Source organism: Boleophthalmus pectinirostris, unplaced genomic scaffold (assembly GCF_026225935.1).
Source record: "Boleophthalmus pectinirostris isolate CB_2022bp ecotype Guang Dong unplaced genomic scaffold, ASM2622593v1 HiC_scaffold_16, whole genome shotgun sequence".
NCBI lineage: Eukaryota > Metazoa > Chordata > Actinopteri > Gobiiformes > Gobiidae > Boleophthalmus > Boleophthalmus pectinirostris.
In genome coordinates, this window is record NW_026571095.1 from 21,126,723 (window position 1) to 21,143,458 (window position 16,736).

General features: G+C 37.9%; 1 protein-coding gene across 1 annotated transcript in view; it reads left to right on the forward strand.

Annotated features, from left to right (window-relative positions):
- b4galt2 (UDP-Gal:betaGlcNAc beta 1,4- galactosyltransferase, polypeptide 2) overlaps positions 1-16,736 on the forward strand; it is a 168,628-nt gene that overhangs the window by 54,265 nt on the left and 97,627 nt on the right. The window contains exons 2-3 of the mRNA XM_020929217.2: positions 12,625-12,743; positions 13,735-13,851. Of these exons, the coding sequence (XP_020784876.1) occupies positions 12,625-12,743; positions 13,735-13,851 (236 nt within the window). The remainder of the gene's footprint in view (positions 1-12,624; positions 12,744-13,734; positions 13,852-16,736) is intronic.

Here is a 16,736-nt window from a genome sequence, read left to right on the forward strand (position 1 = left end):
CCCTCATGTGGCAGGTCACTATAGGACAGTAGTGCAGACATCATGAGCCTATGCAGGTTGTTTTCACCAGTGACATTTAAGTTGTAGGCGATTTTATATTTGTTATTTTCTTTTATATTTCACGCCGGGAGAATAATTTCCAAGACACGAATGTGTTTTTACCTGTGCACTGCTGCCTCTGTTCTACTGACTCTTCCACCTCGTCCATTGTGCGACTGACGCCGCAAACGTGAACATGATGTTTACGTCGCTCTTACTGCGCGCGTTTTATGTGGGTTTCCGGCAATGAGTGGAATTACCGAAATAAAAAAAATTTATAAATGTGTTTTTTTTGTGTGTGTGTGTGTTGTTGTTGTCCCAACAACACATAAAAACAGGTTTTATAATAAAGCAACTCGCATACAGAAACAGTAAAGTTAGAGATAAAAAATGAGATTAACGCGATTAAAAAACATAACGCGCTAAATATGACTGTAATTAATTAATCGCAATTAACGCGATAATTTGACACCCCTACTTTTTACATTCATCTTTTTTTTCTTTATTTGGTTTAATTTGAATGATTAAACCATAGTCTCATATCGGTTCAAAAACTGGAACTTTGTGTATTGTTGATTAGCATTAAATAGTCTATTAATGAGGCAGCGAGAGAGTAGATTGAAGAGAAATTATCCCAAATGCTTTTTGTTTAACACTGTTAAAGGTTGTATAGAGGATTTTCCAAGGAACGAGAAATCCAGCGACTGTTTGTCCTTTTTCAAATGTTGCGCATGCGTGAAACCACCCCCCTCCCCTACAGCTCCCTACGTAGAAACGCCTCCTCCCTCCTCCTCCTTACGCCAGAAACAGGTTTGTTTACAGTCGGTGCGCTGCACATGGCTTGTAAACAACTAACTACAGTGTTGGTTAGGCAAGGCGGAGAAGTGAGGAGCGGGGGGAGGGGGTGCGCGGACATTTCGTGTGCTGACAAGAAGTGAGGAGCAGGGAGAAGAGTGGAGCGGGGAGAGGAGAGAGGAGAGAGGAGAGGGGAGCGGTGCGCGGAGATTCCGTGCCCGGAGAAGTGAGGAGCAGGGGGAAGAGCGGAACGGGGAGCGGGGAGAGGAGCAGGAAAGGGGTGCAGAGAAGGGTTCACGGAGATTCCGTGCGAATGAACTAGCTACAACACGCGGACAAGCGGACTCTTTCTTTGCCTTGAAAATTACGTTTTCAGACATAGGATATCGCTTTCGTGTCCTGAAAAACGTTTGTCTAGCTCTTGGAAATAAAGTACGTTTTCATAATAAGCAGAAGTTTCCTGTCCAGGAGTAATTTGGCGACCAATGCGTCAGTCTTTAGACCCTGCGTCTGCTTCAGTCGCACCATCGCTGGAATGAATCTTCAAGAATCACCTTAGTTTGGCTTCGCTGCTTTTCCCCTTGTCTTCTTCTTTCAGCGACCTCAAAAACAGACTTTCTTTTGGGGCTAACTGCTCCTGGATTCTTGTTGCCATTGCAACAAACTTTGTGCTAACTGCGAGGAAGATATAGGTCAAAAAAAGCCGCTAAGAACTGTTGCGTTGGTGGAGTAAACAGCGTCTGTGCGTCTTGCGTCTGTGGACTGCGTGACAGGCGTACATAAACCATGTAACGGCAGCGCGCAAGTCAGTTACGCTAGAAACGTAGGGAGATTGATTGACAGCCTGTCAGCTAACAGATAAGGAGGTAGTGTCGTTATCTATTGGCAAATGTTTAGCTGGCCCCACCACGTCCAGAGTTGATTAATTTTTATTCTCTATTTTTTGGTCATCATAATTACAAGGCTACTGCACCTCTATAATGTTATCATTGACAATTTGAAACCAAAAAAAAATCCTCCATACATCCTTTAATATATAATTTTGTTTAGTGACTGATTAGAAAATAAAATCACAAACTTAAGTTAAATCAGTGATTTTTGTGATGAGATCAATGATCAAGGATTTTGTCATGAGTAATTTAGCGTGCTATGTAGCTACAAGAGGTGCGTATTAGTCAGAGCACATCATACTTTCAGTATTTTATCAATTTCCCATCATTTAAACTGTCAGTATGAGTAAACGTTATATGTACAGGGCTTTATAATAAAGTCTGTTTTTCACAAACATCTCCAAGGACCTTTCTTGGTGATATAAGAAGGTGAAAAGTAAACCAGATGTCCAGATATAGCAGAATTAAGGCAAAATCTATGCGATCTGTTCTCTTTAAAATAAGGATCACTCATGTTTAATCTGAGTAATTTTAAGATTAATCATTGTCTGCCATTTCCTTCAGTGACAAAAACTCCAAAAGTGAACTCTGTGCCATGAATTACTGCTAATCCACCACTGCCAACATGGAGTCCATGTCAGATTTAATCGCGTGGGTGTGGGAGCTTGTATTGAGGTTTTCTGAAAGTTATATTTTTGCAAATTACATTTTTGAACCTGTCTGTAATGCTTTACTTTGTACAACTTGAGTTTGATGAGATAGTGAGAGGTCTCTACTAGAGCCCGACCAATATGGATTTTGCTGTGGCCGATATGAAACCGATATAATGGGAGTTGGCGCTGCCGATAGCCGATATAATCACCGATATATTTAGTGATGTAAAAATTCACTGTAAATGTTGAATTGTTTAAAAAACTTAGGTTTGGCTCTGATGGATTTTAAATTGGGTTTATTTAGGCAACATTTATTGTTATTCTGCCTCTTTACATCATATTTACAGACAGTAGGTTGGCTTAATGGCATTTTTGCATCACATTCTAGACACTAGTGATGGGCATTCCAGTTCTTTTTAGAGAACCGGCTCTTTTGGCTCGGCTCACTAAAAGCTGCTGGTTCTTTTGGCTCCCAAGTGGCTCTTCAGATTGTTTTGTTGCAAGCAGGACTGAATCAGGACTGAACCAGGTCTAAACCAGGACTGAAAAAGGACTAAACCGGGACTTATTTATTTTATGCTAGACTACAGTCAAATATGCTCGTTTTTTTTATTTTTATTTTCTTTAATCCTACGTACACGCAAATTTCTCAAAGTTTCGTTTTGAGCCGCTGCCGCTGTCAAACCACGAATCACGCGGTGTGAAGAGAAAAAAAGTGAGAAAAAGAGAAAACACGGCTCCCAATAAGGATCAGGCTCCCGTCGTTCCCTTCAAAGAGCCGGTTCTAAGAGTCATTTCGTTCGCGACGGACCCATAACTAGTAAAGTAGCGCTATTAGCCTTTAGCCGTAAATACGTGCGCGCCGCAGTAATTAATTATATGCGCAAATGTCATAATTCACACGTCTATTCACAGCTCATTTACATATCAGTGCAGGTCCAGTAGCAAATATACAGCCAATATAGTCACTTTAGAACAGACCAATAGAAAAGCTACAGCAGCTAACCCATAACAAATGACAAAAACTAGCTTCAGAGTCGACATATTTCCAACACTCTCCGCTCATACAGGCTCCTCCTCACATCACAAATCTGCACTAATAAATGTCCTTTAATCCAGACTCAAACCAATTGTCCATAAAAAGAATATAATCTCAGTGTTTGGATCTGTGTCTGCGGGTGTAAACAAACACACGTGAGTGATGCGACTCTGTGGTGTGTTCAGGGACAGTACTGGACACACACAGACAAATGACTCCACAGATAAATACTGATGTGGAGCCACATATTAGGACATTTATCTGTCTGTAAATTGGATTAAATGAACAGAATGTAGAGAGTCTAAGCTTTATAACGAGGTATAACATGCCCACGTGAAATATCGGCCCCTATCAGCAAGCATATCGGCCGATAGCCGATATGCCTAAAGTTGTCCATATCAGCCAATAATATCGGCCAACCGATATATCGGTCGGGCTCTAGTCTCTACATTTTGATGGCAGTCACACCTGTCTTATTGTGGAGTGCTGGTTTTCAAAGTACTATAATAATACGATGTCCTGTGAAATGGATTATCTCTGGCTCAAACTGCATGAGGAACAACTGTGGTGCAGTGGTCAAAAAATGCTTCTGGGGCTAACTTCATACCAGGGACTTGTCTCCACATCTTATGCTATAGGCTTGGTCACCTTTGCTGGAGGATTGTAACTATGGTTTGTGTTGATGGGGGAAACTAAAGTGTTCAGGGGAAGCCTACCCAGACGCAGGGAGAAAAATCCAAAGTCCACACCATGTAATCACGTGCTTGGACATGGATACTGTCAAGGTGCAAGAAGACTTCATTTATTTGAACACCATCTTGCCATTAGATAACTTCTCCATTTCTTCTTATGACTCAGTGTGTACTTAAAGTGTGGTACGAGCTCTTAAACAGGCTGCATGTCACTGTGTCTTCTGGACTGACAGCTGCTGTGCCACTGCCACATTTGAGCAACAAGTCCAGACTGTCATAACCCAGTCTGTGATAAAAAATTATTTTAAAAGTCTTCAGTAAGAGAAGGTTCAACATAAAACAGCAAAACAAGAAGATTAAGTTAGTGATGGGGCTTTCAGCTCTTTTATGGTGTCCGAATCTTTTGGATCTGTTCATGTCAACAAGCTGTTAAAAAGGCTTTCAGCTCATTAAGCTTATTTAAAAAGTCTTCAGAAAGAGAAGATTCAAAATAAAACAGCAAAACAAGAAGATTAAGTTAGTGATGGGGCTTTCGACTCTTTTATGAGGTCTGAATCTTTTGGATTTGATCTTGTCAGAGAACTGTTAAAAAGATATTTTAATGCTATTTATTTTTATGAGAGAAACCAATGTGAGAACAAATTTTAACAATAAACTAATCACAGAGAGAAAGTACCAAGACTCTGATCTGTTTAAAATGATTCAAACTGAACTCAGGAGTGTGTTTATGAAATTATGCAGAATCTAGATAAAAAATTGAACTTACAGTTAGGAGTGTGCAAAAATATTGAAATATTGATACATAGTATTGTTTAATGTGGTGATACAGTATCAATATTGTAACCTGCTATATCGATATATCGCCAAGAGTATTTTTTGGTATATTTTACTAAATATTTTGTTACAGCGCTAGAGTTTTAATACTTGTTCAGTGGAAGAAAACTCCTCTATGCAACACATTTGACATATTCACTGTTTTGATGATTAAACCTCACTCCTCACTCCCGAACCTGGACACCATCTACTCTTCACGTCTCCACACACGGGCCTCCAACATTTTGCAGGACCCCACACACCCCGGGAACTGCCTCTTCCACACTCTCCCCTCAGGAAGACTTCAAACTCCCCTCACACGCACAAACAGGCTGCGCAACAGCTTCTATCCACGAGCAGTGGACGTGCTAAAAGGGCACAGGCACAGATAAAAGACCTGAAGGGACTCGGTGCAATAATCTATTTATTTTATTTAATAAATGTTTTTTATTGGTATGGATGTGAGGATGTGTGTATATTTGTAAATTTTTACTGCTACAGATCTGCTCTGCTGAAGTTTTGTTGTATTTCATACAATGACAATAAATAAATCTATCTATCTATCTAAACTGGGCGTGTTTCATATTAACTTTGCACAAGAAGCAGTTTAACAAAGACTTTTAGTATCACATCCATGAGTTAGCTTTTGTTTTTTATTGAACAGTATTGAATCAATGTGAAATATGTTGTATCGAACTGAAAGCTCACTGTATCGAGATATGTATCGTATCGTGGCCTATGTATCGAGGTATGTATTGTATCTGCAACTTCTTAATGATACCCAGCCCTACTTATAGAAAAAAAAATGTTTTTGTGGACAGAGCTCTCACTCGTGTTTCCCATTCTGTTTCTGTGTTGGCTCAATGTATATGTGTGTAAAAATGCATACAAATTTGAAAGAAAAAGATTTGGACTAGATTAAGTTATACTTTATTTCTTATTCATGATTTATGCAATATTTCAATCTCAACCAAGACTTTTAACATATTTATTTCATATTTAGCCATTTCTGATTTTTGATATTGTTTGAGTATCGTCCGTAGAATATAAAATAAAAATAAAGAAGGCACCACTGTCCACTGGTTCTCCACTCTCTCCTCAATTATTCACAAGAGCCTGAACCATCAGAGGGGACATAATTGTTTTTCGTTCTGAGATGGAGAAAGGGAGGAGATGCAGGTATACGCCAAATGAGATGTGAAAAATGTGGAGACAAGGTAAAGTTTGTCAAAGTGTCTTTCTGTCCCAAATACTTTTTTATTGTTTGCAAAGCATCATTGTGAAATAAATGGTCCAAAACTCATAAGCACTCAGATGGCGTCATCCTCATCATCTATTTGTGTCTTACAAACTTTTTTTGTTACTAAAATTACTATGAAGTACTTCTTGTGTTTATGGAGATTTATTTAATACCATACTGTGGAACATTCCAGTCAAAGAAGTAACATCCCCATGGAGACAATCAGGTAGAGGCTCCTAAATCAGAAAAAAATTGTGCACCTTTAAAAAATTTGCAATAAGTGTAAGATAACTTTACATTTAGTGTTTTTCCAGGTTTATTTTATTTAAGCCAGATGCCCTTCCTGTGGCTATGATGGAGTGGGCAATGAAGCCACAGTGTCTTACTCAGGGACACAAGCAGCAACAATATCTGATTTGTCCAAGTCCAATTCAAGACAAATAACTTTACAATACAACTATACTGCAGCAAAGGATTATGGGTATTTATCATCAAAGTGTCCTGCCATGCTAACCCCAATATCCAATCAGAGCACTGCTTCCTGTGTCTCTATGATAGTGGCCACACACAAGATAAAAGGTTAAAGGAGAAGCTTGAATTTTCAGTGCCTTTATTTGTGTCATGTATCTATGTCTATTCTTAGGGAAACAATAGTAGTAGATAGAGACATGCACATCCAACAAAAACTGCAACAGCTGGGTCCAAAGACAAAAACTGTGCAAAAGAGGAAAGAGAGCCACAGTGCAGTTCTTTGAAGCTCTCAGTTTTTTATTTCAGTGACACCACAATGTGATGTTTCAGGTCAAGCCCTTCTTCAGACAGACTCTTAGGGAAAACCCAAAGTATAATTTAACTCCGTGTTTCCCAAACTTTTTTTCTGAGGACCCATATTTTAAAAGTCACAATTCTTCATGACCCAAGTGAATAGACAATATTCGTAAATCACAAAATAAATCTGTGACCACTGCTGACCATCAATAAGGATATTTCATTGTCGATTGAATGATCGTGTCTCTCTGAACAATTAGTATTACTGTATTTTTCGGACTATAAGGCACACTGGATTATAAGGCGCAGTATCAATAATGTTGAATTCTCCTGTCTTTTTTCATACATAAAGGTGCACCTTATTATAAGGCCCATTATGCAAAACAAATGGACAACACTTGAGACTTGAGACTTTATTTCCTACAGAAGGACTCAAATATAGATTGAGTAATAATGTGTTTAATCCAGCTTTGTGCATATTTGTTTACATTTTACAGAAATGAAACTTAAAACCACATGGCTAATCTGCATGAACTATAAGCTATAAAAAAACAAAAAAAACACATCGGTCCTTGTGTGTTGATGCAGTCAGCTTCTGTTGGACTGAAGAACATGACTCAGTGGAATATATGTGAAAATCAGTTCAAGGTCAGTAAGCACAACCAGAATTAATACATAAGGTGCACAGGATTATAAGGCACACTGCTGATTTTTGAGAAAATTAAGGGATTTTAAGTGTACCTTATAGTTCACAAATAATGATACCCAAGTTTTAAACAAGGAAAAACAGTAATTAGTGTTTCCCACAGAAAATTGGTTAGGCAAGGCGGTGTTCCCGGACAAGAAGTGAGGAGCGAGGGGTGCGCAGAGATGTATGTATATGGATATTGCAGACCTACATCCAGATCATGACAAGGTGACCCAAAAAAATCTCTTGCGACCCAGTCTTTGGGAAACAATAATATAACTGATATGGTTTCTGAAGTTAGTTATTTAAGATGACAAGAAAATAGATGTATGTCTGCAGCCCATATTATTGTTTATCTTAAGTAACATATTACTGTTACTTAAGATAGACTTTGGACATCTCATATTGAATTAGCCTACTTTTACTTAAAGGCGTACTATGTAACCTTATATCCCAACCAAAAACTCTATGTCATCTATAGCTTGGTGGCATCACTGTCTTCACTTAGATAAATCCATGTAATGTTATACTGTGGAACATGTTGGGCAAAGTAATGACATAAAGACAAACAGGTGACTGACCTTCCATTAGAAACGTTACGTAGTGAACCATTAACTTTTTTTTTCTCCTTTTACACTAATTCTTGTCTAATTCAGCCTTCCCTTTGTGATAGCTCCATTTTAGTGTGTGTCACATGCACAAACAGACAGTAAATGGCAGCCTTTCAAACATAATAAAAGACATGTCTATCAAACCTCTTAAAACATGAGTGAGTATTTTATGTTTATGGACACCGTGTCTCCTCCTGTGGTCACTATCATTATTTATCCCCACTTATATCGCTTGGCCATTCGTTATCCTAGAACACCTCGTATAAAATAGAAAAATAAAAATAATATATTGTTTTAAGTCCAAATGTTGTTGATGTTTTTTTGTTTTCTCTTCTGTGTCATTCGTCAAGGTGCTTCAAATCCCATGTTGAACCTCACATATCAGCTCTGTATAAGACATGACAGCGAGGAGGTGATATACTGATTTGATATATTTCTATGTAGAGAAAAAGCAAAGCAAATCTTCAAAATGAAAACATGCAGTCCCTAAACAGATTCAGTGTCACTTGAAATTATGGAACACATGACTGCTCCTGCATTTGTGATTTCATCCTTCAGCCTTGCAGCTCACACTTCCGTCAGTATAGGTTAGGTTTTTCACATGTTTTTTCATAGTTTTGAAAAAAAGAAACAGAAATTCTTAGTTCAAAGCTGTTTATAGCCTTTTTATTGTTTATTGAAAATTTGCTTAAACCATCGGTCTCCAACATTTTACCTCTGGTGAGCTACCTACATGAAACGAAAATACCAGAGAGCTAATCATTTTAGCAGTAGCAGGAAATTAAGAATCCAGAAGAGCTATAGCATGCTTTGGACTGTATGTAGTTAGATTGAACTTAGTTTAGTTTGAACTCTTGGTACAGTTAAAAGAAGACTACCTGAGGACTTCAGAGTCCAAGAGGGCTCATATGATAAAAGCAGATCAGATAAATAAATAGGACTAAGACCATTAAGAGCTTTATAAACCAATAAAAGAACTTTAAAATCTATCCGGAAGCTCACAGGAAGCCAGTGCAGTATTAAGCACATTACATATAATTCAGAAATCCTTCCGAGCTACTTGGAAGAGGGTGGAGAGCTACTTGTAGCTCCCGAGCCATAGGTTGGAAAAGTTGTTATTTTGGATTTTTGTTTTTTGTTTTTGTTTTTTAATAGTAATAAATAAATACTCAATATCTTCCACCCGTACAATAATTTTGGATGTATTTTGAAATAGAGATGAGGTGACTTGCTGCCATTGGGTTGCTGGTTCCAATTTAATTTTTGATAAGACAAAAAAATAATAATAATAATAGTAATTCTGATCAATATGAGGAAAACAAAACAAATGTATATTTTTGTCATATCACCCAGCCCTATAGTCTTCAATATACATTTTGCATTGGTATACAGGGGCTGGGTTTTTTTCATGTATTCCCTGTGTGCTGTGTGCCTCACATAGAGAGATCAAGCTCAGTGGATATAATGTATGAGTGTAATATCGGAGTATAGATTACAATGGGATGTTCTGAGGTCATCTGTAATTGCACTGCTGTCAACTTCAGATACATCTTCCCATTCATCATTTTAACAAAACATATATTTAAACACTACATTTGTATCTTTTATTAAAACACATGTGTCTTCATAACAGAATCATGAGCATGGTTCATTGAACAGACTACACAGGCTATAGAGCTGAATTAGTGTGACACAGAGAGCTTTGCCATAAATATTTTAAAATGACAACTTGATTATAATTTAAATTTTCAATTAGGAGAAAATTCAATTAAAAATGAACCTGTACGCTACTTAAATACAAGGAGGAGCCTGACTGAGCACTAGCCTAATATTATAGTTTTGTTTAGGTTTTTAGACTATGACCTGTAAATCATGGAAAAAAAGGAAAAAAAAAAAAGTTCAGTTGCTTGAATGATTTTTATTTTTATTATTAATATATTAATTTATTATAGAAATTGAAAAAAAAAAACCAAACTATGACATGACTTTGTTTTCATATTCATATTTTAATAAACTTGTCTTTTACTTTCCAATGAAGTCTCATCTATGTAGATTCCATGTGCAGTAAGTGAATGTAAGTTCTATTTTCATATTATTTCTTATCTGTCTACATTCACTGCTCAATAAAGGACATAAAGTGGGTGGTTTGTTATCAGACCACCCACAGCATCACAGTTGCAGATATATATTTAATAATTTCATAAAAAGCGGCAAATGTAGCATTTTCCCATGAAGAAGTCATTAATAACACTGTCTAAGGCCACAGTTGGCTAATGATACTGTAAGCTAAACATCTGGCACATTATATAAGGACACAGAGCAACCTCTAGTATCTCAGCTCTGTAGGCGAAGGGACACATGTATAAGAGGCAGCATTAGCATTCAGCCTGTGTAGCGTGCTATGATAAAGAGGAGGGCTCTTATGAACATGTAAGCTGTTAGCCATTGATCTGCCACTGGGGTGCCTGCTGTTGATTGGAGGAGAGCACTCGACACAGAGGACATGTCGATGCTAAGTGTGTTATTATGGTGTACCTGAAGAGCTCAGTGAGGCATCTGCGTTACTACTAGTGAGTATTCATACACATGGTGGTCACGTCGAAACAGCCTGCGTTACTCTTTGTAGGTTAAAGGGACAGTCCAGAATTTTGGACATAGGACCTCATTTCCTAGTGAGCCAGAATGTTGGAGATGTGTGGAGACACTTTTTAGGATATTCCATCCAGTCCTTGTATTTGCAGAGGTCGCTGGTGCTAGGCTAGCGCATGTCAATGGCCACAGTTAGCCTGCCACTAAAAACAGTCTTACACACTCCACAAAACACCTGAAGCAAATCTATTATTACACCAGATTGTCAATGTAAATGTCTTTGTTGATAGAATAATGTTTGAAATAAAACTAACCTTGCATCACATGAATCGTCGCATGCCGAGGGACTATTTTCTCATATCTCTCCGCTGCTGCTAAGTTTTCTATCAGGAAGTACAACTTGCTGCTGCTGCTCAGTCATAAAGCCTTCAAATGCAATGAGTGTGTTTACATGTACATCAGTGTCCTGGTTATGATCGGGTTTTTTGAATGTCCCAGTTTCGTCACACTTTTCAGTCTTTTCCTCACAACAGTAACCAAAATAAATAAAGTGAGCAACATAAATAAAGTCAGTGAAATGAGATAAATAAAGAGCTGCACTAAACCTGCACATGTATGATCTCTGAAAACATGAACCATCTCCAACGCGACACACACACACACAGAACAGACTCACCATTATCTTCATCACCATCCCTCTGTCACAGAGAGAACACTCATATTCCACTGAGTCGTGTCCTTTAGTCCGACAGAAGCTGAACCGCATCAGGGCAAAAGGAAAGAGCTGTTTTTTTTCTGGGCTTTATATTTTATTCAAATGATGCCATGTGGGTTTAAGTTTTGTTTCTGTAAAACGTAAACAAATGTGTCAAACTGCATTAAACACATTAAACATTAAACATAATGTCAAACGGACTGATGTGGCTCTATAGTGGTTATGGTTTATATGTTGTAAAGTTAATAATGATGATAATTTTAATATCAAAACGTTAATGATTAATCGGAAATCTATCGTTAATTCTCCTGACGATTCTTTTGTCAAACCTGTTTGGCAGTGTACATTATATTTTTTACTTTTTGGGATTGAATGGAATGTTTTCATGAAGGCCAGGAGCACATTTTTGTGGTAGTTTTGCAAGGAGTTTTGTGTGAAGCATCTATCCATATTGTACATTATTCTTTTCTGTTGGTGACTTGGTCCTTGAATAACAACATACATTTTACCAGCGACATTGCAGTAAAGATGAATGATTGAAAACCTCTATCGCCCCAAGGGGAATTTGTCTTGTACATGACCACATATAATCACAACACAGAGGCTAAGGAAGAGAGGAGACTGCAGAAGAACACAAACAGGCAACATTCAAATACAGTGTATGTGTGAGTGTGAGGATTATAAAAAACTATGAACAGCCAAAAGTTACCTAAATAAACTGGTAACAATGCCATGACTTGAAACTCACTTTATCAAGAATCATATCTCTGAAAAGGAAGGTCAATGTTCTCTCAAAAACATCACAGTATAACTACAGCAAAACTTAAGTCAATCCAATAATTTGTCAATCCAAGAGGGTACGTTTCTGATTTGATTTATGGAATTTGATATAAGATTTGAAGAGCTTCCACTGCACAGAAGAAATGTGTTTAAATCAAATATGGCAGAATAAGCAGAAGAATCTTTCATCTTTTCAACAACATTGATATCCCTGTGTTGTTGCTTTGGATCAGACTTTGATTGCAGCTAAGATTCATTCCCTCTTTAAGATCCAAATTTAAACATGTTTTTTTTCTTGTTTTCTCTTTGCAGTGGGTCGTCTGTTGATTGAGTTCAGTTCCCAGATGACCATGGAGCGTGTGCAAAAGGAGAATCCCAATGTTACCGAGGGAGGCCGCTACAGCCCACCCGACTGCAGGCCCAGGTGGAAGGTATGGATAAAAAAAAAAAAAAAGCTACCAAACTACCAAAAACATCCTTCATTTTTAGTTTTCCAACTTTGAAATTATATATAAAGAAAACAAAACCTGAACAAACAAACAAAAAACCTCCCACAACCCACTCCTGTCTCCACGATCATCACAAACAAAACTACACAACAAAAAACACAAGGCAAACAAACAGTAACGATGAGTCAAGTTCTGTCCTGTCAAGATAAAACATCCTTCATTTTAATTAAAATCTGTTAAGAAAGACATGCCAGTGATCCAATTTTTTTATGAATTCTGCAACTTGAATGAAGTGAAAATGTTTGCAAAGGAATGAAATGAAATGTCATGGTTATCTGAGGGGCATTTAAAACCCTTTTTTAAAAATGATTATGTACAACCCTGAACCTGTCCCTGTACTTGAAGACACAAGTGCAATGACACTTCAAAGCTTCTTTTTATATTTTTATAGTTATATATTGCACCATAGATTGACACAACATTTCAAAATAACCTTGAAAAATATAATGCAGATAAAATTGACTTAACAAGGTGTTAGCAACTCTTCTACAAATGTGAATACATATTGATTAAGTGTTAGGTTTCTTACATTAGACATTCCATAAAATTGCTCTACAATTTTTTTCTATGTACTTTTGTTTTCTCTAGTACAGATATATTATAAAAGCAGCTCTTCTGGTATAAATGAGGCAACTGTCTGCTGTCTGTATTGAACCTTTTTATCCTTAGAGAATCAGGAACTGAGCTGTTTGTATGCTGTGTTTTTTAACATTATCATGATTGCAAAACTCGGATAGTTTTAAACATGCTTATAAACTCAGCCCCCTAATTTTGACCAATGATAAGAAAGAGTAGCATTGGGAAAGTCAGGAGTGAGTCTGGACCTCTCCAAAAGGTTTTACATGTTTTTCCTTTTTATTATTTTTAAATTTGACCATTTTGTGAACTACAAAAATCCATTTGACTGTTACAGGTGGCCATCATCATCCCATTTCGACACAGAGAGAACCACCTGAAATACTGGCTGCACTACCTCCACCCCATCCTCAGACGACAGAGAATCGACTACGGCATTTATATCATCAACCAGGTAGGAACTCAATCAACTACTGCACTTTATCTACATGAACTCTACTGTCACCCAATGCAATGTGATGTGAGCGCTTATGGCTTCACAAAGGAGTAACACAATGAGCTGGTTGTTGTATTGGGTAGGTTTTTGTCTGTCTTTATTTTAGGGCCGCTAAAAATGCAGATTCTCTAATATATTCATATTCCTGGAGCAAAGATCATATACATGCATTTGTCCCGCTTGAAGAAATGAACACATGCCTTTACATTCTCAATCCACATGTACTTAGTATATTCGTGAATTGTACACACACTACAGTATATGAGGTGTGAGCTTTGTTATGACCCAATCTTGTAGTGTTGTATCCTGTCATTCTGAGATAAGCGTATAAACTGATCGTACAACTCAAGGTCAGATTGTAGCAGCTCAACCTTGCTCACCTGCCCCTCTCATGCGAGCGGAGTAAACTTTGCATAATTACTCTGAGTGAAGATCACAGAGCACAGAGCTGTGTTTGAAGTGTAAATGATTTCATGAACTTCCTCATGAAAAACACTGAACCCACACAGACTCAAGTGGGGTTAAGTCCTGCATTAGCATCTTCTACTTTCACATGTCCATGCAGTTTTAAGATGAGGGTCTATTTTTTATAATTTTTTTTTACATAAACCGGCTGAAACCTGATACACCAGTACTTTGGGGAAATTATGATGTTGTTTATTACACTTCTGCTTGTTTGAGATATGCAAGTTTGATTTGGGAAATGCTCTCATTTGGATCACAAGGAATACATCTTGTAAATGATTATTTCAGAAAGAAGTGCCTTGTCATGGCAGTACACTCCTAAAGTTTGTCCCTCTATTTTACAGTCATCAAGTTACAACCCTGAAAATTGAAAGTGTTCAGTCTTACTTTGTACCACTGATTTCACGCCAACTTTTGAGACAGGCTACAATTTCAAACTTTAACAAACTACAAACAAAGTTAAAAGAGGCTTAACTTGGGACTTGTCGGTATCTTTGTAAAATCTCTTTAAAATCTAAAATGATTTTGACAGACACTTGACAGGACAGGACTCCCATGATTACAGCTTTGGAGGTTCCATAGCGACCGCAGAAGACAGGTGTCCGATTAGAGCATTAGACCAGGCTTACTTGAAGAGAGGACAGAGAAGAGCCCTCAGCTTCGTGACTCTTCAAGTGTTAAATGAGAGCAAGTCTTTTAACTCAGAGGAGAGAGAGAGAGGGAGAGAGGGAGGGCTGTCATTGCACTATGTCTGTATCAGGAGTGCTAACTGAGCTTGTCATGTCCTTCAAGTCACAACAATGTACGCAAAGCATTTAGTGATACGAGACACAGGCAAGATGTGTTAAACTGCGTTCTTCATTCACTGATAAGCGACCGCAACTGCCCTTTAGCTGAATCTAGTTACACTGAATGGCGATGCAATTGTTTAATATGGTCAGTGATATGCTTTGGACTTTTAAAGGCTCTATTTTGTGCCATTTTCTGATCTATGTTATCATCTCATTAAATATTCTGGAGTTTTGTTTTGTTTCGTTCATACATGTTTAACAGACACACAAAGCCTGCAGATTTTGGCTGAGCTCTTCTCTCAAACAGAAAACACTCACGTCATGTGGTAATACAGGAAGTGCTCCTCTGTGTTTTAAACTTCATTTTAGAGGTGAGATCGGGCCTAAAAAATCCAGCCCGACCTGACCTGGCCCGCGGGTATTAAAACCCAACCCGGCCCGTGGGTATTAAAACCCGACCCGGCCCGAGCCCGACCAATTAACTTGATTTGCAGGCCCGAGCCCGAAGCAAACCCGAAATGTCATATTTTATTTGTGAGGACTCGCGTATGAAAGCAAAGCGTCACATTGACTACATTCAGCGAAGCCAACGCAAGTTTCTGTAGCATTTTCAACAATCAATTTGAAGCTTTTCCACACCTCACTCTTACCGGTGCGTGTTTGTCTTTTCAGTTCTCCTGCCTTTAGTTTATCCTTAACTTCTTGCTCCTCCATATTGGGGATACCAGGTCAAAATAGATGCAGACTTGCGGAGGGGAAGATGATTAAATGAAGAGGGGGCGTTCACGTGCGCAGAGCTCTGGCTCTGCGGATCCTGGTTAGTAGTTAAATAGCAATTACATTACATTACTTCTCTGTTTTATCTATATTATTTATTTTATAACAAGTATTCCTTAGTTTAGTATCCACACATCGTTTTAGCATACATTTTATAAACATATATTTATTTGAAAAAAAGTCAGCGAGAGAGAAGCCCGACCTTGGACTTCATTTACCTTCACTAGAATCATTTGGATCATTTCAGTGCTGGAGTTTCAATACAATATTGCCTGTCTCTACTGACCAAAAGGAAAAGGGAAGCTGCTAACTTGAAAACTACAGCTACAGGGACAGAGCATTTTGAGCTTTGGAGATGTAGACAGACTAATAATAAAGGGTTACTCAAACATGTGTGAATGAAACAAAACACAACTCCAGGTCTGTTTTTGAGGAGGTAAAAACATTCTAAAGCGCACAAAAGTCAATTTTATGTAATGTAAGACCTTTAACCAGAAGGTTTACAGTCTGTCCTTGTGTGTTTTGAAGCAAAATTCAGACTTAAAAGGAATTAAATGTGCTGAAAAAAATCTGCTGAATCGAAAATTCTGATTGATCACCAAATAAAATTTTTACAAATTTACATTTTTCATTCCATATCAACCAGCCCTTGCCCCTCTAACCATTCATACACCGCATTCAAACAGGCTAGTGTTTTGCTCAAGTGCACAACAACAAAATACACTGAAAGAACAAAAATGTGGCTGTTTGCTGCAGGTGTTCCAATCAGTACGAGTAGGTAGAGGGTGCTCTTGGAAAAAGGATCTAAAC